General features: G+C 42.1%; 1 protein-coding gene across 1 annotated transcript in view; it reads right to left on the minus strand.

Moving 5' to 3' along the window:
• The window catches only part of LOC106591118 (serine palmitoyltransferase 3), a 100,126-nt gene extending 75,909 nt beyond the window's left edge, over positions 1-24,217 (minus strand). The window contains exons 1-2 of the mRNA XM_045710244.2: positions 23,871-24,217; positions 14,027-14,233 (exon numbers count right to left, since the gene is read on the minus strand). Of these exons, the coding sequence (XP_045566200.1) occupies positions 14,027-14,233; positions 23,871-23,981 (318 nt within the window). The 5' untranslated portion in view covers positions 23,982-24,217. The remainder of the gene's footprint in view (positions 1-14,026; positions 14,234-23,870) is intronic.
• Positions 24,218-26,151: the final 1,934 nt, after the last annotated feature.

The following is a 26,151-nucleotide window of genomic DNA, read 5'->3' on the forward strand; positions in this document are numbered from 1 at the left end:
TATAACTAGGAATAAAGTGACTAGGCAACAGGATAATGAACAGTAACAGCAGTGTATGTGATGAGTCAGAAAAGTTTAAACGCAAAAAGGGTTAATGCAGATGGTTAAATAGTAAACCAAATAGCAACATAGATTAACTATTTAGTAGTCATATGGGTTGGGGTTAGAAGCTGTTCAGGGTCCTGTTGGTTCCAGACTTGGTGAATCGGTACCGCTTGCCATGTGGTAGCAGACAGAACAGTCTATGACTTGGGTGGTTGGAGTCCTTTTTTTTTCATGGCCTTCCTCTAACACCGCCTGGTATAGAGGTCCTGGATGGCAAGGGAGTAGAGGAAGGGACTAAGCACTGGGTTGAGGTTCAGTGTGGCGGATGTGTTGTTGCGTACCCTTTAGGGCTGGGAATTATTATTGGTATATTTTCCATGATGGAGATCATTAGTTCTACCTCTGAGGAGCAGAGCACTCCACAGTTCATTAACATCAGATCAACCACAGCATGTAGCCTAGCGGTTAGAGCGCTGGGCAGGTAGCCTAGCGGTTAGAGCGCTGGGCAGGTAGCCTAGCGGTTAGAGCGTTGGGCAGGTAGCCTAGCGGTTAGAGCGCTGGGCAGGTAGCCTAGCGGTTAGAGCGCTGGGCAGGTAGCCTAGCGGTTAGAGGGCTGGGCAGGTAGCCTAGCGGTTAGAGGGCTGGGCAGGTAGCCTAGCGGTTAGAGGGCTGGGCAGGTAGCCTAGCGGTTAGAGGGCTGGGCAGGTAGCCTAGCGGTTAGAGGGCTGGGCAGGTAGCCTAGCGGTTAGAGGGCTGGGCAGGTAGCCTAGCGGTTAGAGGGCTGGGCAGGTAGCCTAGCGGTTAGAGGGCTGGGCAGGTAGCCTAGCGGTTAGAGGGCTGGGCAGGTAGCCTAGCGGTTAGAGCGTTGGGCCAGTACTCCCAATGACCCTAATTCGAATCCCCAATCCGACAAGGTGAAAAATCTGGTGATCTGGCCTTGAGCAAGGCACTTAACCCAAATTGCTCCAGGGTCACCGTCAATAATGGCTGATCCCTGGCTCTCCTGTGACGATCTTAAGGATCAGGTTACAGTGGGTCCGATCTACAGCGTGCTCTCTCTCGTAGAGGGGGAGAGCGGGAAGTCTACTGTTTTAAGGTTGGGTATTAGAATACGCTGCCCCTATGCTCTGTGGTTTTCGAGATTGGAATGTAAACTGTGGAACACAGAGAGAAGCTTGGACATCAAAAGTTTGAATAATTAAACAATATTTATATTTTTGAGAATGTGGGAGTGGTCCGTGGACCACAAGGGGCAGTCATGACAAGTGTGTTTCATTCTCATGAAAGACAGGAAACCCACATTACTGTATCTCTGTTTGTGTATACTTTTCAATTATCAGATTCACATCTAGGTGTTGGGTGAAATTATTATATATGAAACTATTTGTTAAAAGATGTAAATGTGATGTTGGCCTTCTAAAAACGAGATACTGGTTAAGATGTAAAATGTTAACAAGTCAGTGGCCACAACCCCCGTGAGGCCAGACATTACATCAGGCGTCATAGAAATCGCCCCCTTTTTCCACAGAGTATAAAACCACTTCCTACAAAATGTACATTAAGTCAGAGAACGCCAGGACAGAGTGCCCACATTGGAATGGCTACAATTCTATAGGCCATTGGACATGTGAAATGGTTAAGCACTATAACTCTATAGGCCACGGAGACCAGACAGCGTGTAGCGTTGGCTACACGGCTAGAAATGGTTCAACTCTAAAACAGAAGGAACAAATCTTAGATGAGGCCTTTTCAGTCTGCAGCTAGAAATGTACGTAGCCTAGGACGAAGAATACCGACAACCGCCGAAACATCTATTCTATGAGATGACATGGGTACGCCTGACGTATCCATTAGAAACACAACCAGACACTTTTCTGTCAACTTTCTCCAGCAGATGGACCGGCGACCACAGAGAGAGTGCAATTTATTTTCGAATGAGCGGTTGTTCATATTCAAAGTATTAGCAATTTCTATAAGTGTAGTTGTTAGCTATGAGTCCCCTGCTATTGAGTGGTCCCCACCCCCTTTCCTTTGTCTACCAATATCAGTTTCGTCCTCTAGGGACTTTTTCTTTGTATCATGTAATACCCCATGTATGAACTAATTGTGTGTGTTTATGTATTTCTGTGACTTGATTAGTTAGTAAATAAATAATTAAACCAGTTTGTAGATTGTATTTGTATCTTGTATATTGCTGATTCATGATTTAGGCTAGGGTTCGTGCAGATATCCAAGGGTTTGCGACGTTCAGTAACGAGAACTGATGAGGTAATAATAATACATTAATACCAGACCGTACTCGATAAGATATGAAAATATCTGAAGAGCCGATTGGGGAAAATAGAGACTCTATAAACATTTTCCCGTGGTGCCCCCACTTCCTAGTTAAAGTTTTCATGATTAGTTTAATCATGTAATAATAATAATAATAATAATAATAATAATAATAATAATAATAATAATAATAACACAGAGAATTGATTTGATAAAATAAACAAACAGTCTTCACATTTAATGATAGTCACAGACACGACACCCCACTCTCCGAGGGTGTCTCAGGGGGAGTTGGGATATGCATAAAACACATTTCCAATTCACACACACATTATGTTTACCCACTTGTACAGGTTACCCACTTGTACATGCAGTGAAACAGGACAAATATAAGCACCCCGTATTTGACCTTAGTCCTCTATGTTAGGGCTGCATGACATCGGCCAAATATTGCGATTTTACTTGCAATTATAGATCAGAACACTTGGGTAAACTGTTGGAATCATAGAAATAGGATCATTATAATTATATGGTTGGAATATAGAGGGCACTTGGAATGCAGTTTTGTTTGGCATGATAAAAAATTCAAATAAAAATAAAAATAAAAACTAAGGGAGATTGTTGTGACAGAGTAAGAACCAAAGTGTTTGTCAGTGTTTCACAGGGGACCCTAATTAGATAGGTAGCTACATTCAGACAAATGTTGTAGAATATTATTTTTATTTTCCTGTCAGATTAAGAACAAGCTGTTGCAAACAATGCTGATATACTCCACCACTGAAAACAACAAACGGATAGTATAATATAGAAAACGTGGATTTACTTCCCCGTTAGTGAGCATTTCTCCTATGCCAAGATAATCCATCCACCTGACAGGTGTGGCATATCAAGAAGCTGATTAAACAGAATGATCATTGCACAGATGCACCTTGTGCTGGGGACAATAAAAGCTCACTCTAAAATGTGCCGTTTTGTCACACAACACAATGCCACAAATGTCTCAAGTTTTGATGGAACGTGCAATTGGTATGCTGACCTCATGAATGTCCAATAGAGCTGTTGCCAGAGAATTGAATGTTAATGTCTCTACCATAAGCCGCCTCCAACGTTGTTTTAGAGAATTTGGCAAGTTCGTCCAACCGGCCTCACAACTGCAGACCACGTGTAACCACGCCAGCCCAAGACCTCCCCATCTGGGTTCTTCTCCTGAAGGATTGTCCGAGACCAGCCACCCAGACAGCTGATGAAACTGAGGAGTATTTCTGTCTGTAATAAAGCCCTTGTGGGGAAAAAGTCATTCTTATTGGCTGGGCCTGGCTCCCCAGTGGGTGGGCCTATGCCCTCCCAGGCCCATCCATGGCTGTGCCCCTGCCCAGTCATGTGAAATCCATAGATTAGGGCATAACACATTTATTTCAATTGACTGATTTCCGTATATGAAATGTAACTCAGTAAAATCGCTGAAATTGTTGCATGTTGCGTTTATATTTTTGTTCAGTATATACAGTATATTACGAAGCAAAGTGGAAAGCTGTGTCGTTCTTGTTTGGAACAATCTTGACTGCATGCTGTTTGGTCAATGCATGCAGAGTAAAGCTGGGCTGTTGTTTGGTCAGTGCATGCAGAGTAAAGCTGTTGTTTGGTCAATGCATGCAGAGTAAAGCTGTTGTTTGGTCAATGCATGCAGAGTAAAGCTGTTGTTTGGTCAATGCATGCAGAGTAAAGCTGGACTGTTGCTTGGTCAATGCATGCAGAGTAAAGCTGTTGTTTGGTCAATGCATGCAGAGTAAAGCTGGACTGTTGCTTGGTCAATGCATGCAGAGTAAAGCTGGACTGTTGCTTGGTCAATGCATGCAGAGTAAAGCTGGGCTGTTGTTTGGTCAATGCATGCAGAGTAAAGCTGTTGTTTGGTCAATGCATGCAGAGTAAAGCTGTTGTTTGGTCAGTGCATGCAGAGTAAAGCTGTTGTTTGGTCAATGCATGCAGAGTAAAGCTGTTGTTTGGTCAATGCATGCAGAGTAAAGCTGTTGTTTGGTCAATGCATGCAGAGTAAAGCTGTTGTTTGGTCAATGCATGCAGAGTAAAGCTGTTGTTTGGTCAATGCATGCAGAGTAAAGCTGGACTGTTGCTTGGTCAATGCATGCAGAGTAAAGCTGGGCTGTTGCTTGGTCAATGCATGCAGAGTAAAGCTGTTGTTTGGTCAGTGCATGCAGAGTAAAGCTGTTGTTTGGTCAGTGCATGCAGAGTAAAGCTGTTGTTTGGTCAATGCATGCAGAGTAAAGCTGGGCTGTTGTTTGGTCAGTGCATGCAGAGTAAAGCTGGACTGTTGTTTGGTCAATGCATGCAGAGTAAAGCTGGGGCTGTTGTTTGGTCAATGCATGCAGAGTAAAGCTGGATGTTTGGTCAGTGCATGCAGAGTAAAGCTGGACTGTTGTTTGGTCAGTGCATGCAGAGTAAAGCTGGACTGTTGTTTGGTCAATGCATGCAGAGTAAAGCTGGGGCTGTTGTTTGGTCAATGCATGCAGAGTAAAGCTGGGCTGTTGTTTGGTCAATGCATGCAGAGTAAAGCTGGAGCTGTTGTTTGGTCAATGCATGCAGAGTAAAGCTGGGCTGTTGTTTGGTCAATGCATGCAGAGTAAAGCTGTTGTTTGGTCGATGCATGCAGAGTAAAGCTGTTGTTTGTTCAATGCATGCAGAGTAAAGCTGTTGTTTGGTCAGTGCATGCAGAGTAAAGCTGGACTGTTTGTTCAATGCATGCAGAGTAAAGCTGTTGTTTGGTCAGTGCATGCAGAGTAAAGCTGTTGCTTGGTCAATGCATGCAGAGTAAAGCTGTTGTTTGGTCAGTGCATGCAGAGTAAAGCTGTTGCTTGGTCAATGCATGCAGAGTAAAGCTGGACTGTTTGGTCAGTGCATGCAGAGTAAAGCTGGACTGTTTGGTCAATGCATGCAGAGTAAAGCTGGACTGTTTGTTCAGTGCATGCAGAGTAAAGCTGGAGCAGAAGGAACTGCCTGTTTGAGTGACAAGGGGCGGGGCTTGGCGTGTGTGGGATTGGGAAGCAGTCAAAAGAATCAATAATTCAGAAGTTTTTAAAACATTTATAAAAAAGGGCGATGCAGACGGCTACAGTGGCATTTAAAAAATGTCAATATCGCAATTTCGATTAATCGAGCGGCCTCACTCCGTGTCCTCGCTGTCACCCACAGACACTCAATAGCTTTTATTAAAATACAAACAAAAAAGGAAAATGGAACTGTTCCTGGTCAGACACTAATTCCAGAGAACATACTGAAATGTTAAATGTGTTTACCTGTCAGGCTTTTTAACTGTCTGTGATGTCTCTTTGTTCCTTGTTATTTTTCAAATATTTGTAATGTCTTTAATGTAAAGTGTAATTGTCTGTAATGTCTTTAATGTAAAGTGTAATTGTCTGCAATGTCTTTAATGTAAAGTGTAATTGTCTGCAATGTCTTTAATGTAAAGTGTAATTGTCTGCAATGTCTTTAATGTAAAGTGTAATTGTCTGTAATGTCTTTAATGTAAAGTGTAATTGTCTGTAATGTCTTTAATGTAAAGTGTAATTGTCTGCAATGTCTTTAATGTAAAGTGTAATTGTCTGCAATGTCTTTAATGTAAAGTGTAATTGTCTGCAATGTCTTTAATGTAAAGTGTAATTGTCTGTAATGTCTTTAATGTAAAGTGTAATTGTCTGTAATGTCTTTAATGTAAAGTGTAATTGTCTGTAATGTCTTTAATGTAAAGTGTAATTGTCTGTAATGTCTTTAATGTAAAGTGTAATTGTCTGCAATGTCTTTAATGTAAAGTGTAATTGTCTGCAATGTCTTTAATGTAAAGTGTAATTGTCTGTAATGTCTTTAATGTAAAGTGTAATTGTCTGCAATGTCTTTAATGTAAAGTGTAATTGTCTGCAATGTCTTTAATGTAAAGTGTAATTGTCTGTAATGTCTTTAATGTAAAGTGTAATTGTCTGTAATGTCTTTAATGTAAAGTGTAATTGTCTGTAATGTCTTTAATGTAAAGTGTAATTGTCTGCAATGTCTTTAATGTAAAGTGTAATTGTCTGCAATGTCTTTAATGTAAAGTGTAATTGTCTGCAATGTCTTTAATGTAAAGTGTAATTGTCTGTAATGTCTTTAATGTAAAGTGTAATTGTCTGTAATGTCTTTAATGTAAAGTGTAATTGTCTGCAATGTCTTTAATGTAAAGTGTAATTGTCTGCAATGTCTTTAATGTAAAGTGTAATTGTCTGCAATGTCTTTAATGTAAAGTGTAATTGTCTGCAATGTCTTTAATGTAAAGTGTAATTGTCTGTAATGTCTTTAATGTAAAGTGTAATTGTCTGCAATGTCTTTAATGTAAAGTGTAATTGTCTGTAATGTCTTTAATGTAAAGTGTAATTGTCTGCAATGTCTTTAATGTAAAGTGTAATTGTCTGTAATGTCTTTAATGTAAAGTGTAATTGTCTGTAATGTCTTTAATGTAAAGTGTAATTGTCTGCAATGTCTTTAATGTAAAGTGTAATTGTCTGCAATGTCTTTAATGTAAAGTGTAATTGTCTGCAATGTCTTTAATGTAAAGTGTAATTGTCTGTAATGTCTTTAATGTAAAGTGTAATTGTCTGTAATGTCTTTAATGTAAAGTGTAATTGTCTGTAATGTCTTTAATGTAAAGTGTAATTGTCTGCAATGTCTTTAATGTAAAGTGTAATTGTCTGTAATGTCTTTAATGTAAAGTGTAATTGTCTGTAATGTAAAGTGTAATTGTCTGCAATGTCTTTAATGTAAAGTGTAATTGTCTGCAATGTCTTTAATGTAAAGTGTAATTGTCTGTAATGTCTTTAATGTAAAGTGTAATTGTCTGCAATGTCTTTAATGTAAAGTGTAAATGTCTGCAATATCTTTTTAGTTCTGTGTTTGACCACAGGAAGACGTCATGGCGTCAGCTAATAGGGATCCTGCTAAAATTCCAATTCCTTTCAGATTTAACATTAGTTCCTGAAACAATAACTAATATTTATTTAAATAAAGTGGACATAAACAACATAGAGGGGAAAACCCCAGAGCAGAGAATTGTCCAACTTCAGTTATAGAAATAACCTGGTCCCAAAAACGTTGGCCTCTTTGACCCCGTTCCAGGGAAGCCAAACGACACAGACATTCTTAGCAGACAGAGGATGCCTTGGGTGGCTACCCAAATGCTAATAATGCCGACAGGCTCTACCTGCTGAAGCGAACGTCCAACAGACACGTGACAAGGTTCATCCGTCTACAAGAGCAACACGTGCAAAACGACTACGCTAAACTTGCCACTGTTTTTAAAATATATTTCAGTGGTTCTACGACTCGCAAACATGACAGCTCGTTGGCTAACAATATCAAACGAGCTCGAAATGAACACCCACACGCCTACAATCAAAAGGCTGCGTACAGCTTACTTTGGCATGCTCACTGAAACAGGAATGAAAGACCTATTACCATTCAAACAACTGTTTCTGTCAAACATGTCTCCCAACTTCATCAACGACTTGGGCCCAACTGCCCACGCTGGTTTGTCGATAGAGAGTTTGCAAGCACCGCTTTTTAAGAGCCCAGACAGCTCGATTTTAGAGCTGTGTGTCAACGCTGTGGTGACGATGAAACCCGACCTAGAATCACACCTGCGTGACATAGCTCCGCCTTCGAACCATCACTACTTCAAAAGAGAATGTGTGTCTTGGCATGCCGATGGCATTTGTTGATGGCTATTTTTACCATCATCTAGATCACTTGCAAGCCGGTGTGGGATTGGTATGGCACAACGACATTCCGTGCAGACCGCTTCAACTACAGCTAGGCAACCAGACCAGCCAGTTCGCAGAAGTGGCTGGGATGCTTATCACACTGCAAACGGCGGTGAAACCTGACTTGTCAGAACTCGCAATCTGCACTGACTCAGACTATGCCAGACTCACCTTCTTATGCCACTTACTGTTTTGGAAACAAAAGCACATGACTACTTCAAGTGGCAAAAAAGTGAAAAACAAAGAGCTCATTCTAGCTTGCGATGACCGCATCGCCAAACACAACATACAGCTGTATTGGAAGAAAGTGAAGGGACACTCCAAATCACCTGGTCGAGACAAACTTGGCAACGACCATGCCGACAGAATGGCGAAATCTGGTGGAATTCACAGCACTCCTTGGGTGTTCGATGCTCGAGACACAAAAATCAGAGGCCATGGTGTCTGCGGTAACGCATAGCCATGTAACACCGAGGGAAACGTCTTCACGAGAACATAATGTGTCGCTAACGCATTCATTCCTGAACGGTGACCTGGTAGCAATGCAACACCAAGATGAGTCCATCGCCACTTTGATGGCTTTCCTGTCTGATCCTGTCAACCACCCAGTGCCCGAACTGGCTTTGGCAGGTTCACACGACTTGGTTTCGCTGTACGCAACTAAAACAGCACCTCACACTTGTCGATGACCTACTGGTTTATGTTTCAGAAACCGACGCCACACGAAGGTGGGTGGTTCCTAAAACACAGAGGGGGATAATGATATCCATGCTCACAACGAGCCATGTGGAGGCCATAGAGGGGTCAAGGCTACATGTGAAACATTGCGAAAGGTGATAAACTGGCCTCACGTGGAACAAGACGTGGCACAATACGTGAGGGGGTGTCTAGTTTGCTGCCAGTTTCAACCCTCCAAGCCACACGCAAGGGTGTGTCTTACCACTGGAGTAAGACACACCCTTGTGTGTCTTACTTACAGTGACTTGCGCATTCACAAAGTGGGTGGAGTGCCTGCTCGCAACCAATGACGCAGAAACCATGGCTCAACCACGTTTTCAGTCGTTTCGGCCTGCCAGGAGAAACTGTGGACAGCGACAGAGGAACCCACTTTTCGGCAGCTGTAATGACTGAACTGTGGAGTCAAAACTAAACTCCACATAACGCACCACCCTAAGAATGGAGCAACCAGACAACCATCAGAATCCTGAGGAAATATGTGGCCACAAAGATTGGGACCTCAAACTCCCATTGGTACTGATGGCGATCAGAGCCACACGCAGCAGGTCTACGGGAATATACACCCTTCGAGATGATGACGGGCCGGCAAATAATGCTTCCACTGCATCTCCTGTACCAACCGGGAGATGTCGCCGCAGCCACCGCCTACACGGCTCATCAATACGTGACGGACTTGCGAAACCATCTCCAAACTACCTTTGCGTATGCGCAAGGAAAGTTGGAGAGAAGTGCAGAAGGTGACAAGACCTATTACAACAAAAACGCCTCACACCAGGTGTTTGAGGTCGGGGAAAAGGTGTTGTTGTGTCTTTGGCATCATTAAATTGAAGACTTATTTTATCAAATCTCTGTAATTATTATTACGTGATTAAACAAATCATGTAAATTTAATTAACTAGGAAGTTGGGGCACCAAGGAAAATATTCAGATTACAAAGTTATAATTTTCCTAATATAACTCTTCAGATATTTTAATATTTGATCAATTAGTCTTCAAATGAATGAATTATTCTTTACCTCACGTTAGTCTCATTCCAAACGTCGTATATTGTTGGATATCTGCATGAACCCAGTCTTCACTATGAATCATCAATACACCAATTGTCTTAATAATTTATTTACTAACTAACTAATCACAGAAATGCATAAACAAACAAACAGAAATGGTTACAAGGAAATGATAGGGACGGTTCCCTAGTGGGCTAAGCCGATATGACGGCTTGGTGAATATAGGGAAGTGGGTGTAAACTGAGAAGGGTGCAAAAGAATCACTACACAGTTGATAATTCTATTAATTGAAATGCTCATCCTTTGCACATAAACGCTCATTCATTTGGGAATAATTGCAATCTATATATATATATATTTACGCTCAGTGTGTCGTGGTGATCTCTGTTGGAATCGTCCGTCTTTCTGTTGGAAAGTTAATCTGCGCATCTCTCTGCTTTCCTGAAGTCTTTCGTGGTTAGAATGGATACTTCAGAGTACCCTTCAGAAATGTTCTTATAGCATAGATGTTTCGGCGGTTGTCGGTCTTCGCAATCCAGGTTGACATAATTTCTAGCTGCAGTCTAGTAATTAGTATCTAAGATTTGCTCTCATTCTGTCAGGATCAATAGTCGCAGTTGAACCATTTCCACCCGTGTAGCCAATGCTCCACGTGGTATGGTTAGGAATTCAACAACCATTACAACCTTGGATTATACTGAGGTGTTTGTGGTGTAAAGTCAAACCTTTGCTCCCTCGGTTTCATCTTTACTCATTCATTTTATACAATAATTAGACACAAACCTCATAATGGAGGCACCTGTATAAACAGAGTGATGGTAATGTGGCTCTATTGTTTTTCATGAGGTCACAAACCTGAAACAAAACGGACCGGGTTGTAGCTGGCTTCTCCACCGACCATTTACACATTCTCCAAAACATCGATATTGTTCAGTTCTCAAATTCTGTGATGTAGAAGAAGTTCCTTTGTTCTCTCTATGTGTCTCTTTCTGTATGGCCAGGAGAGTGTCCTCCAGGAATTTACGACCTGAGATAACATAACCTGGGTGTAGGAGGGAGAGAGGGGGATGCCACGCTCTATACCCAGAAAGGGCCATGTCATGACAGTGTGGTACTACATATACACCAAACCCGCAGGCGTCGCGACAAAGTTCCTGCCACACTGGACGGGGCCACACGAGATTGTGGTGAAGCTGTCACCTGTAGCTTATCAAATCAGAATCAGCAAAGGGCGACAAAACACTACATTAAAAGTGGGTCCACAGGAACCAAATCAAGTTGTACACTCCCCCCATGGGAATAGAAGGGGTGCCAGCTAGCACCGAATAGACAGAAACCTAGCAAGTCAGTGGTACTAAGTGGTACTAAGAAAATTCTTAAGTACCCTCAGCTGATCCCTTCCAGGAGATCAGTACATTTCACCTAATATATTTTATTTTATTTTATTCTCTTCCCAGCTACAAGATAGACGTGTTGTCACTATTGATATTGTCCTGAGCTGTTGCTGTCCAAAATAGGAAAATCAGAAAAATTGTCATCAAAACATTTTCCGTTTTACAAAAGCAAATAACTGAAATAATCAAACAATATCTCTGATTATGCGTTTCTGTAGGATGGAGTTCCTTTGGATGATCCTGACACTTTGCGCCCTGGTGGTCAAAACCAACCCAGCAGATGTAATCACGAGCGGACCCCCTACGGGAATCGTTCTCCACGATGATCCAGGACTCCTCATAACTAACTGCAGAGTACACACACAGAGGGTGTACGTACGCCTAGATGCAGAGAACGTGAACCACCAACACATTTCACCTGCGGCGCATTTGAGTTGGGCCGGGGCTGGCTGGACCATCCAGGCAGTTAAGCACGCCCAGCTAGACACTGCCCATATGTTGGCCTAACTCCAAAAGTTCACAGTCACCCAGTCAGAACTAGCAGAGCCCACGCAAGAAAAAACGATTCGTCGGGGCGCTACTATCGATAGGGGCAGCCGTAGGGTCACTATTTGCCCTAGGTACCACTGCCGTCAACGCAGTCAGTCTAGCCACAGTCAAGAGAAATGTTAGGGAGAGAAGATGCCACGTATCCAGCAGCAGATGAAGGCACAGGCCCTTAGGTTGCAACATGTGGGAAAGTCTCTCCAGGACACTATTCTGGTGGTAAACACACACACACACTACTTTCCTGAACAAAACCCTTCTGACTGTAGGAAAGCTAGTAGAGGTCATGAACCATGACTATACCCATGTCCAATTGTTATTGGAGGATTTTCTCCGTGAAGTTAGCTCTTCTATGGACCACTTGGCCATGAATAGAATCCCCTCATATCTAGTGCCCCTCTCAATGGTGCACGACATATTGACCTCAGCTACTACAACCACGACAGGGACACAACAAGTGGAGGTTGTAGGGAATCGATGGTTGGTTAACACACCGTTCGCGTCCGCCACTATGACTTACGAGAGCCATGACTCAACCACCCAATTGAACCTCCCCAACCAGAATGTTTTTGTTAAGGTACCAGAGGGGGCGATTATCCACAGACAATCTCGTTCAATACCAACTTCCCGACGACAGGATAGACACAGTGATTGAAATGCCTGACGCTTTAGCTAAAGCGTCAGGTATTTCAATCTCTGTGTCTATCCCTCATCAATCTACACACAATACCCCACAATGACAAAGCAAAAACAGGTTTTAGACATTTTAGCAAAACAGAAAAACGTTATTTTCATAAGTATAAGTATTTAGACCCTTTGCTATGGGTTTCGAAAGTGAGCTCAGGTGCATCCTGTTTCAATTGACCATCCTTGATGTTTCTACAACTTGATTGAAATCCACCTGCCGTAAACTCAATTATTTGGACAGTTGATTTGGAAAGGCACACACCTGTCTATATAAGCACCCACAGTTGACAGTGTATGTCAGAACAAATAACCAAGCCATGAGGTCGAAGGAGTTGAATATAGAGCTACGAGACAGGATTGTGTCGAGGCACAGATCTGGGGAGGGTACCAACAAATGTCTGCAGCATTGAAGGTCCCCAAGAACACAGTGTCCTCCATCATTCTTAAATGGAAGAAGTTTGGAACCACCAAGACTCTTCCTAGAGCTGGCCGCCCGGCCAAACTGAGCAATCGGGGGAGAAGGGCCTTGGTCAGATAGGTGAACAAGAACCCAATGGTCACTCTGACAGAGCTCCAGAGTTCCTCTGTGGAGATGGGAGAACCTTCCAGAAGAACAACCATCTCTGCAGCACTCCACCAACCAGGCCTTTATGGTAGAGTGGCCAGACGGAAGCCACTCCTCAGTAAAAGACACTACAGCCTGCTTGGAGTTTGCCAAAAGACACCAAAAGTCTCTCAGACCATGAGAAACAAGATTCTCTGGTCTGATGAAACCAAGATTGAACCCATTGGCCTGAATGCCAAGTGTCACGTCTGGAGGAAACCTGGCACCATCCCCACGGTGAAGCGCGGTGGTGGCAGCATCATTCTGTGGGGATGTTTTTCAGCTGGCAGGGACTGGGAGACTAGTCAGGATCGAGGAAAAGATGAACTGAGCAAAAGTACAGAGAGACCCTTGATGAAAACCTGCTCCAGAGCGCACAGGACCTCAGACTGGGGCAAAGGTTCACCTTCCAACAGGCCAACGACCCTAAACACACAGCCAAGACAACGCTGGAGTGGCTTCGGGACAAGTCTCTGAATGTCCTTGAGTGGCCCAGCCAGAACTTGAACCCGATCAAACATCTCTGGAGAGACCTGAAAATAGCTGTGCAGCGACGCTCCCCATCCAACCTGACAGAGCTTGAGAGGATCTGCTGAGAAGAATGGGAGAAACTCCCCAAATACAGATGTGCCCAGCTTGTAGAGTCAAACACAAGAAGACTTGAGGCTGTAATCGCTGCCAAAGGGGCTTCAACAAAGTACTGAGTAAAGGGTCTGAATACATCCAAAACTTGATATTTCCTTTTATTTATATTTTATACATTTCCAAAAATAAAAAAAGTTTTTGCTTTGTCATTATGGGGTATTGTGTGTAGATTGATGAGGGGGGGAAAAAAACAATTTAATCCATTTTAGAATAAGGCTGTAACGTAACAAAATATGGAAAAGTCAAGGGGGTCTGAATACTTTTCGAATGCACTGTACACACACTCACCTTCTGTTCCTCTCTCTCTTTGGCGATGTGGCATTTCTCCAGGCCCACTGCTCTGAGGAAGTCTCTGAAATACCCAAATAGTGTGACGATGCCGAACCCCAGGTATGTCATCACGGCTACGTACATGGGAGCCTGCTCAAAGGATTCTGGTCTCTGAAACCTCTTCTGACAGGAGCGGGGCCCAGCACCATTTTCTGTGCTGTTTTTCTAAGAGGAAAAAGAACAGTCAGGGTAACAACACAGAAACAACAGTTGAAAAATATGGTAAAAAAATGTAGATGGTGTTAAGAGATCGATGGGAGGAGTTGAATGGAGCAGAAGGTCTTGAATAATAACAAGATAACTAATGTCCAAGATAACTAAAATCATAAAAATCGGTCGACCTCTACTCATGATGAACATTTATTTTAACTCAGAACACTAAAGAAAAAATAACAAACAAACGGCCAACAGTTCTGTCAAGTACAGAAAACTAAACAGAACACAACTACCCACAAACCCAGGTGGAAAAAAACCCTACTTAAGTATGATCTCCAATTAGAGACAACGAGGATCAGCTGCCTCTAATTGGAGATCATCCCCCCCAAAAAAACATAGAAATACAACACATAGAAAAACACAAAACACCCCCTGTCACGCCCTGACCTACTCTACTATAGAAAATAACATCTTACTATGGTCAGGACGTGACAACTACTTCCATATTCTTAAATACTCAAATAAGTATTTTACATTCATCAGCTTTATGGTTTCCGATGCTCCTGACAGGTCGATATTTCATTGGGGGCGGGAGTAGAGAATCTAGATCATCTGTTTGGATCATAATTACTGTAATAGTTGGAGCATGTAATCATGTAATAGTTGGAGCTTGTAATCATGTAACAGTTGGAGCATGTAATCATGTAATAGTTGGTGCATGTAATCATGTAATAGTTGGTGCATGTAATCATGTAATAGTTGGAGCATGTAATAGTTGGAGCATGTAATCATGTATTAGTTGGAGCATGTAATCATGTAATAGTTGGAGCATGTAATAGTTGGAGCATGTAATCATGTATTAGTTGGAGCATGTAATAGTTGGTGCATGTAATCATGTAATAGTTGGTGCATGTAATCATGTAATAGTTGGAGCATGTAATCATGTAATAGTTGGAGCATGTAACAGTTGGAGCATGTAATCATGTAATAGTTGGTGCATGTAATCATGTAATAGATGGAGCATGTAATCATGTAATAGATGGAGCATGTAATCATGTAATAGATGGAGCATGTAATCATGTAATAGTTGGAGCATGTAACCATGTAATAGTTGGAGCATGTAACCATGTAATAGTTGGAGCATGTAACCATGTAATAGTTGGAGCATGTAACCATGTAATAGTTGGAGCATGTAACCATGTAATAGTTGGAGCATGTAACCATGTAATAGTTGGAGCATGTAATCATGTAATAGATGGAGCATGTAATCATGTAATAGTTGGAGCATGTAATCATGTAATAGTTGGAGCATGTAATCATGTAATAGTTGGAGCATGTAATCATGTAATCATGTAATAGTTGGAGCATGTAATCATGTAATAGTTGGAGCATGTAATCATGTAATAGATGGAGCATGTAATCATGTAGTAATTGGAGCATGTAATCATGTAATCTCCCGTTGGTAGCGTTTTGAGAAATCTAGCAGTAACCTGCAGGAGCGCGTTAATCTCTGCCTGTTCCCTGAAATCGAGCCGTCGGACTCAAAACATTTTGTAGCGTGAAGTTGTTGGACAGAAGGGTTACCTTCGCTGCATAGCCATATTAACTTGCATGACAATGATTTCTTGTCATAAATCCGTACGAACTAATTATTGTGAACGAAGAGGATGGATGGAGACACCTGTTAGTACACAGGCCTAGCCTTACGTCAGCATGACCTTGATATACAGTCAGCAGTTGTCAGAATGAATGGTGTCTATCTTCATGGTATGCAGGACAGGAATGCTGTCTGTGTTCATGGTATGCAACACAGGAATGGTGTGTGTTTGGATGTGTGCAACTGTGCCACTAAGATATTGGAAGTACTTTTCCTATCGCAGTGTAAAAAAAAAACACAATTAAAATAAAAAACTATTTCAGGTGTAATATTACACTGTAATTCATAAACTGTCTCTCTGCATGAGCACATCAATGTGAATATTACACTGTAATTCATATTTACCACCACCACTACTATCAGCTGTCTCTCTGCATGAGGACATCAATGTGAATATTACACTGTAATTCATATTTACCACCACTACTACAACTATCAGCTGTCTCTCTGCATGAGCACATCAATGTGAATGAATCGTGTTGTTAGTGTCGCTTCTCCTCATTCAAACTGGACATGAATGTAATAATTCCATTTTCATTAAAGCTCTCCTACTGCTGCATGGTAATGAGGGGTGAGCTGGCTCCAGGTTGAAGTTTCAGTCTGTGCAATCCGGGATCCTTGGGATGTCCCTTGTGGAGTTCGTTTTGGCATGGCCCTGTGTGGGCAGTTTGCTCATTTTAGACCAGGGATGGGCAACTTTGTGTAACCGATGTGAAATGGCTAGCTAGTTAGCGGTGGTGCTCGCTAATAGCGTTTCAATCGGTGACGTCACTCGCTCTGAGACTTGAAGTAGGGTTGTTCCCCTTGCGTTGCAAGGGCCGCGGCTTTTGTGGCGCGATGGGTAACGATGCTTCGTGGGGGTGTCAGTTGTTGATGTGTGTAGAGGGTCCCAGGTTCGAGCCCAGGTTGGGACGAGGAAGAGGGACGGAAGCTACACTGTTGCATGGGCAGTTTGCTCATTTTAGACCAGGGATGGGCAACTTTGATGGGAGTGGGGGCCACAAAAAACCCAAACTCAGTGGATCGTGGGTCTGCGTACCCTCGCGAGGAAAAAACTTTAGCGGCCCACTTCGTGGTAGCGAAGACAAGAAGAGAAAAAAAATGTTTTACCTGCAATTTCTGTACATTTTTGCCATGGGGCATAGAGAAAAATAACATTTTAAAGCAAGTTCGCTGCAATTCTACACATTTTGCCATGGGACGGAGAGAATATTCAGCAATTTTATATAATTAATTTAATTCAATTCCACAAATTTTGCCATGAGGTATAGAGAGAGAAAATAGCAGTTTTACAGGCAATTTCCTGCAATTCTACACATTTTGCAATATGGTGAAGGAACATGTTTGCAGTGTTTATTTATTTAATTTTTTTATTTTTAAAATCTTTATTTTAACAGGGAAAACAGACTGAGACCTGGATCTCTTTTACGGCTGTGCCCTGTGTAAACATGTTGACATGTACAGTTTTAGGCATACAGACAAGAACATTTCAAACATACAAAACAAAGACACAATTCAACAGAAACAATCACAGACAACATCATATTGATCCTCCATAACATTTTTGAAATGGGCAAGGGACACCAGAGTGTCTAACTTAAGTTGGATCTGCAGTTTGTTCCATAAATAAGGCGCAAAGGAACTGAAGGCAGTCCTACCCAACTCTGTGGAGACCGCAGGAGTCTCTAATGTAATCCACATCTGTGATCTGGTTTTAAAATGTGTATATCTAGTGGAAATTAATGATGATATATATATGGAGGTAGTTTTAAAAGAAACGCTTTATAAATAAACAAGAGAGCATGTTGCTCTCGCCTCACAGATAGAGAGGCCCAACCCACATGTTGATATAGGATACAGCGATGCGTTTTGTAACTATCACCCGTGATAAACCTGAGTGCACAATGATAAATAGCATCCAGTGGTTTTAATGTGTTTGCCGATGCATGCATATAGATAATATCACCATAATCTAAAACAGACAGAAAAGTAGCCTGCACAATTTGTTTTCTATTTACGGAGGACAGACAAGCCCTGTTTCTGGAAAGGAACCCTATCTTGAATTTGACCTTTTTTCACAATTCAGTAACATGTTTTTTAAAAGAAAGCCTATCATCTAACCATACCCCTAAGTATTTATATGCAGAGACCTGTTTGATTTGAGTACCATCCAAGCTAGTGATTACAAAAGTGTTTCTAACTGAGAGTTTAGACCTAGAAAAAAACATGACATTTGTTTTCTTAGCGTTTAAAACAAGTTTAAGCTGTATAAGAGACCCCTGTATTATCCTAAAATCAGACTCCAACTGCATTAAAGCTTGGTCCGCTAGTTGGAGCAATAGAGTACATCACTGTGTCATCTGCATATAAATGGAATTTACAATATCTGACATCATCACCAATGTTGTTTATATAAAGTGAGAACAATAGTGGGCCAATTATTGAACCCTGAGGGACCCCTTTAAGTAACTGTAAGGAGTCAGACTTGACCCCGTCGACCATGACGGCCTGAGTTCTATCTTTAAGATAGTCATAAAACCATCGGCAGGCATCAGTGCCCACTCCTATAGATGACAGCTTACTCAAAAGGATAGCATGGTCTACAGTGTCAAAAGCTTTTGACAAATCTACAAACAACGCAGCACAGTGCTTTCTATCATCTAAGGCATTTGCAATATCATTTACAACAAGCATAGTGGCCGATGTGGTACTGCGTTTAGATCTAAAACCAGATTGATTGGTGCTAAGAATACTGTTAGCAGAAAGAAAAGACTGTAACTGTTTGTTGACTATAGATTCTAGGATCTTTGCCAGACAAGGGAGCCTAGAGATGGGTCGATAGTTATCCAAATCACTACCGTCACCTCCCTTATGTAATGGCGGAACAAAAGCTGCTTTCCACACCGTAGGGATACTTCCTGTGCTTAATGTTAGATTAAAAATGTGTGTCACTGAACCAGCAATGATAGGCGCAGCACACTTAAGTAAGAACGGGTCTAAATTGTCAGCGCCTAAGGATTTCTTAGTATCAATGGCACACAGGGCAGCTAGAACCTCTGCTTCGGTTATTTTCTGGAAACTAAAAACAGGGTTACCATTTTTCAGAGTAACGGTTGAAAAGCAAGACGAAAAATCAACTAACTGGCCAGTGCCACAATGGACACTTTTCCTTTCAAATAAAAAACCAGCAGAGATAAAATGCTTATTAAAAGCATCACAAATATCATTTTTTTCACTTAGAATACAGGAATCTGAGGTAATTTGCTTAGGAAGAGAAACAGCAGAATTCCCCCGTTTCAGTGAATTAACGGTTTTCCAGAATTTTGCAGGATCTCCTGCAGAATCTGTCATAGCATTAAGGAAGTAATTTGATTTTGCCTTTTTGACAGCTGCAGTACATTTATTTCTCAATTGCCTAAAAAAAAAAACAGCCAATCAGCTGGAGTACCTGTTTTACTCGCCAAGGCCCAGGCCCGATTCTTTTGCAGGAAAAGACCTGACAATTCAGGAGAGAACCAAGAACCGGTTCGGTTTCTTACTCTGTGATTCTTAAGCGGGGCATGTTTATCAGACATAGAGGTAACAATAGAAGAGAAAAAAGCAAGGGCTAAAACCGGGTCCAGAAAGCAGCAAGTGGATAAAAACTCAGAGTGATATAAGTCAAGGGTAAAAGCTTGCTGTGAGAAATGTTTATAATTTCTTTTAGAGATTATACAGGGATCAGAGTGTTTCAGCCTGGTATCTCTAATACAAGCAATAGGGCAGTGATCACTGATATCTTTTGCAAAAACCCCACTGGCTGTGTATTTATGGGGGGTGTTTGTTAGAATAATGTCTAGTAGAGTAGATTTTACTGGGTTCTTAAAGTTGGGACGGGTTGGTTTAGTTATCAGCTGAGTTAGATTTAGCTCAGTACAAATGTCTTTTAATTTATCGGATACTGGTGAAAGCCAATCCAGGTTAAAATCTCCCAAAATCAGTAATTCAGAGTTTGCATAATTAGACAGTATATCAGATAATTTGCATAGAGTACAAGGAGGAGCTGAGGGGGGGGGGGGCGATATACCCCTCCTAGAGTTAAACGAGCATTATTACCAAGTACCAAATTTAAAACTAGACATTCATATTGCTTTGGGACAGAGGTTGATATGGACACAGAAACATTTAAGCATCATTTTACATAAATCGCGATACCACCACCTCTACCAACTCTATCAGCTCTATAAATATTGTACCCAATCAACTGGACATCTGAATCAGGCACAGAATCACACAGCCACGATTCAGATACAACCAATACGTCAACATTTGATTGTGAGACCAACATTTCAATAAAGTCCAACTTTTGTATCAGGCTTCTAGCATTCAAATGAATTATTCCAATGCCATTGATACAGGAATTCATATCAGATGGAGTATCCAAGGTAGCACCTGAAGCTGCACTGGATGAGCAATAAACCATTTTCGAGCTATTGACAGAGCTCAATTTTATGGGGACAAGATTACTACTAACAATACCTCTCCGCATGTGAGTAGTATTCGCAATACGGTGATTGGACAATAATCTAGGAATTGCAGAAAGGTTGTTAACTGTAGTTTGTTCCATATTTGCAATTGAGGGACTAATTAATGAAACTGGGAGAGGAGCATTGAACGTAGTCTGATAGGGGAGCGTACAATCCCAAAAGTCAACCCCCGAAAATACACAACGTCAGGTATCAGAGGCTCTACATGAGGCAAGAGTAAGAGACATGTTGGTGGAGAGGATGCTGGAGCCATACCTGTTAAGATGTAAATTGTCCCGAAGAAATAGACCTGGTCGGTCTGTAAAAGCTGATAGTTATCCACAAATGGAATTCCCATCGTGCAGCAGTATCCCTTAAGCCAGGTGTGTAATTGGCGTATACGACTAAAAACCATATCCGTGTAGCGTGGGGATGGAAATGGACCGGAAACAATATGATTTAATATGATAAGTGATGATCAATGGGACCCACAACGGTCAATAATTCAACCATGCTAACAAATGTATTTAGCCGCCTGCTAGACTAACTTACCAACCTAAAAACCGTGAGCTGTCTGAGTGACTGCTGATGCACAAATACATTTCAAAATTGCACCTTGTGAATTCTATTATTCTAACTGTTAACAGTAAATTGAGACCCCCCCCCCCCCGATTGAATTCCTAAAAAGAAAGTCCGCAGGGCCTACAGAAGAGGGGGCCGACAGTTTCCCCATCCCTGTCGAGATGGAGAAGACGGCGGAAGTGGACGCTGATGTGTGCGTGAACAAAATGGCGGGGGTGGGGGAATGAAGGACAATCGAAATATTGTCCAAAAGAATAGAAAACAGAGCAAAGTAACATAGGTCGATGAGAATGTCCCTCATCTTGTATGTTTTTTTGTTAATGAGGAGCAGCTGATTGGTTTACCAATCCTGACGAATCCATTTGATATATACAGTGCATTTGGAAAGTATTCAGACCCCTTGACTTTTTCCACTTTTGTTACGTTACAGCCTTATTCTAAACTTTATTAAATTGTTTTTCCCCCCCTCATCAATAAACCCATAATGACAAAATAAACAGGTTTTTAGAAATGTTTGCTAATTTATTAAATATCACATTTACATAGGTATTCAGACCCTTTACTCAGTACTTTGTTGAAGCACCTTTGACAGCGATTACAGCCTCAAGTCTTCTTGGGTATGACGCTATAAGCTTGGCACACCTGTATTTGGGGAGTTTCTCCCATTCTTTTCTGCAGATCCTCTCAAGCTCTGTCAGGTTGGATTGGGAGCGTCGCTGCACAGCTATTTTCAGGTCTCTCCCGAGATGTTCGATCGGGTTCAAGTCCGGGCTCTGGCTGGGTCACTCAAGGACATTCAGAGACTTGTCCCGATACCCACTCCTGCATTGTCTTGGCTGTGTGCTTAGGGTCGTTGTCCTGTTGGAAGGTGAACCTTCGCCCCAGTCTGAGGTCGTGAGCGCTCTGTAGCAGGTTTTCATCGAGGATCTCTCTGTACTTTGCTCAGTTCATCTTTCCCTTGATCCTGACTAGTCTCCCAGTCCCTGCTGCTGAAAAACATCCTCACAGCAAGATGCTGCCACCACCATGCTTCACCGTAGAGATGGTGCCAGGTTTCCTCCAGACGTGACACTTGGCATTCTGGTTTCATCAGACCAGAGAATCTTGTTTCTCATGGTCTGAGAGTCCTTTAGGTGCCTTTTGGCAAACTCCATGCGGGCTGTCATGTGCCTTTTACTAAGGAGTGGCTTCTGTCTGGCCAATCTACCATAAAATCCTGATTGGTGGAGTGCTGCAGAGATGGTTGTCTTTTAGGAAGTTTCTCCCATCTCCACAGAGGAACTCTAAAGCTCTGTCAGAATTACCATCGGGTTCTTGGTCACCTCCCTGACCAAGGTCCTTCTCCCCCGATTGCTCAGTTTAGCCAGACTGAAGAGTCTTGGTGGTTCCCAACCACTTCTATTTAAGAATGATGGAGGCCACTGTGTTCTTGGGGACCTTCAATGCTGCAGAAATGTTTTGGTACCCTTCCCCAGATCTGTGCCTCGACACAATCCTGTTTCGGAGCTTTACGACCTTATGGCTTGGTTTTTGCTCTGACATGCACTGTCAACTGTGGGACCTTATATATGTAGGTGTGTGCCTTTCCAAATCATGTCTAATGAATTGAATTTACCACAGGTGGACTCCAATCAAGTTGTAGAAACATCTCAAGGAGGATCAATGGGAACAGGATGCACCTGAGCTCAATTTTAAGTCTCATATCAAAGGGTCTGAATACTGATGTAAATAAGGTATTTCTGTTTTTATTTTTAATAAATGAACAAAAATGTCTAAAAATCTGTTTTCGCTACATCATTATGGGGCATTGTGTGTAGATTGATTAATTAAATGAAAATCCTCAGCAATGTTAGAATAAAGCTGTAATAGAACAAAATGTGGAGAAAGTCTGAATACTGTCCAACTGTATCCAAACTGGTGGAGAGAATGCTGGGTAAAGTGAAGCCTGTGAGAGGCCGACCTTGTTTAGATTTTTTTTGGGTTCTTCTGAGGATTGTGGGAAGTCGATGTTGAAGAGATGTAAGATATTCCTGAGTGATTGATGCCCGTCAGCGTTTATCTGTTATTTTGATACGGAGTCTCTCCCTACTCAAGCTAAATTAACAGCAACCTGCAATTAACAGCATTTATGCATTGCAATGAGCATTTATCCCCAAGACCAATGCAGTGTGTTCACTTTTGTGTGTTCAAGTGTTTGCAGAAGGGAGAAGCCGAGATGTCCAAGTGGTGGAAAAGATAATGTCATATGTGACATGTCTTTCGAATGCCTCCTCCAGAGCATTTTCATAGCCAGCAGCTGTTAAAAGGGTTGAGGTTTTGAATGGTGCACCTGAAGAGTGCATGGTGATGGATAGGCCTTCACTGCAGAGGTTGCCTTTGACCGGAAGATCCTAACATTTAAAAAAAAAAAAAGGTTAAGAAAAGTGGACTTTATAACCATGGTGATTAAAATGGCACTGCCAAGGTGGAGACAACGTCCAGGAAAATATATATCAATGTGGATACGACGGAGCAAGTGACAAGACATGCCAAATACGTAAAAAAATAAAAATAATTAAATACTTGAGGGCAAATAAATGTGAATTGACTGTTCAGACAAGTAACATGGCCATAAATCAGATATGTAGCTACAGCTAACTAGCTAACGTTAGCTGATTCCAACCACAAGATGGTTTGATGCAAACCTGACCATGCAACCACTGTCAAAATATTACAAAGTGACATGCAAAAATAAAATGGTCAACCTAGCCTACATTGTTACAATGAACTACCGTTGTTGTTGCTTTTTGGTTTTTAATCGCTATTTTCACAGATAAACACTCATGCACAAAAAATTTTTTAAGTTAAGTTGCACATTAGAAAAAACTCCATAAATATCTAACCCGCCAATCATTCTACATACCTGTTCCTTATTGTAGTATCCATTTTCTTTACAAATGGCGCTTTTTAAGTTATTCCCGTTCAGTTGTACGTTGAGGTGTTCATTTGGCACAGGGGCTGTAGTTCGACCCATGCCTAGTCAGGAGAATAGATGATATCGACTGAGGGAATATTGGATATTATCGACGTGTTTGTTCCTCATTCCAGCAGCGGTGAGGGAGTGTCAGCCAAGGTAAGAAACCGGTTTGCTCAGCCTTAGGTCATTATATCAACGGTGACTTCCTCTTCTTTAGAGCCCTACCCAGGCCCGATGGTTTCTGCCAAATTTAAGGCTCGGCCCGAAACCCTAAATCATAAATCATTTATTCCTTTTAGTAAATCCATGATCTGCTCCTCTCTGACCTGTCACTTTCTCCCTGCAGCACAGATAGCTATGCATGACTATCGGCGCCTTGATCAGACCGACGGTCCGTTGCGTTTTGGGTTCACCAGAAATACATTCATTTCCAATGGAACGCTGCGTTTGCCTTGAAGCGTTGCGTTGCAGTGTGTTTTGTATGGTACATATTAGTAAAGATTTGATTAAACCGACAGTGTCATTGCATCAATACATTCTGCAGTCAAACTTTTTAATTATGCAATGCAACATTTTTACTCTCACCTTCTGCTAGTATTTCTGTAATGTCTAGGCATACAATTTGATTCATATGTTGGATATAAAGTACCAGTCAACAGTTTGGACACACCTTCTCATTCCAGGGTTTTTCTTTATTTATTTTTTTACTATTTTCTACATTGTATAAGTATTAGTGAAGACATCAACACTATGAAATAACACATATGGAATCATGTAGTTACCAAAAAAAAAGTGTTAATTTGAGAGTCTTCAAAGTAGCAACCCTTTACCTTGAGGACAGCTTTGCACTTTCTCGACCAGCTTTTATTTTACTAGGCAAGTCAGTTAAGAACAAATTCCCCCTCAGGAGACTGAAAAGAGTTGGCATGGGTCCTCAGATCCTCAAAAGATTCTACAGCTCCATCGAGAGCATCCTGACTGGTTGCATCACCGCCTGGTATGCAAAATGTCTCGGCCTTCGACTGCAAGGCACTACAGAGGGTAGTGCGTATGTAACCGATGTGAAATGGCTAGTTAGTTAGCGGTGGTGCGCGCTAATAGCGTTTTAATCAGTGACGTCACTCGCTATGAGACTTGAAGTAGGGTTTCCCCTTGCATTGCAAGGGCCGCGGCTTTTGTGGCGCGATGGGTAACGATGCTTCGTGGGGTGTCAGTTGTTGATGTGTGCAAGGGTCCCTGGTTCGAGCCCAGGTTGGGGCGAAGAGAGGGACGGAACCTACACTGTTACACGTACATCACCGGGGCCATGCTTCCTGCCATCCAGGACCTCTATACCAGGCGGTGTCAGAGGAAGGCCCTAAAAATTGTCAAAAACTCCAGCCACCCTAGTCATAGATTGTTCTCTCTGCTACCGCGCGGCAAGTGGTACCGGAACGCCAAGTCTAGGTCCAAAAAGCTTCTAAACAGCTTCTACCCCAAGCTATAAGACTCCTGAACAGCTAACCAAATGTCTACCTAGATTATTTGCATTGAAACCCCCCTCACCCCCACACACACATTTTTACGCTGCTGCTACTCTCTGTTTATTATCTATGCATAGTCACTTTACCTCTACCTACATGTACATATTACCTCAATTACCTTGACTAACCAGTGCCCTTGCACATTGACTCTGTACCGGTACCCCCTGTATATAGTCTCCACATTGACTCTGTACCGGTACCCCCTGTATATAGCCTCCACATTGACTCTGTACCGGTACCCCCTGTATATAGCCTCCACATTGACTCTGTACCGGTACCCCCTGTATATAGCCTCCACATTGACTCTGTACCGGTACCCCCTGTATATAGCCTCCACATTGACTCTGTACCGGTACCCCCCTGTATATAGCCTCCACATTGACTCTGTACCGGTACCCCCCTGTATATAGCCTCCACATTGACTCTGTACCGGTACCCCCTGTATATAGCCTCCACATTGACTCTGTACCGGTACCCCCTGTATATAGCCTCCATATTGACTCTTTACCGGTACCCCCTGTATATAGCCTCCACATTGACTCTGTACCGTAACACCCTGTATATAGTCTCCATATTGACTCTGTACCGGTACCCCCTGTATATAGCCTCCACATTGACTCTGTACCGGTACCCCCTGTATATAGCCTCCACATTGACTCTGTACCGGTACCCCCTGTATATAGCCTCCACATTGACTCTGTACC

The sequence above is a fragment of the Salmo salar genome, chromosome 28 (assembly GCF_965601325.2).
Source record: "Salmo salar chromosome 28, fSalSal1, whole genome shotgun sequence".
Classification (NCBI taxonomy): domain Eukaryota; kingdom Metazoa; phylum Chordata; class Actinopteri; order Salmoniformes; family Salmonidae; genus Salmo; species Salmo salar.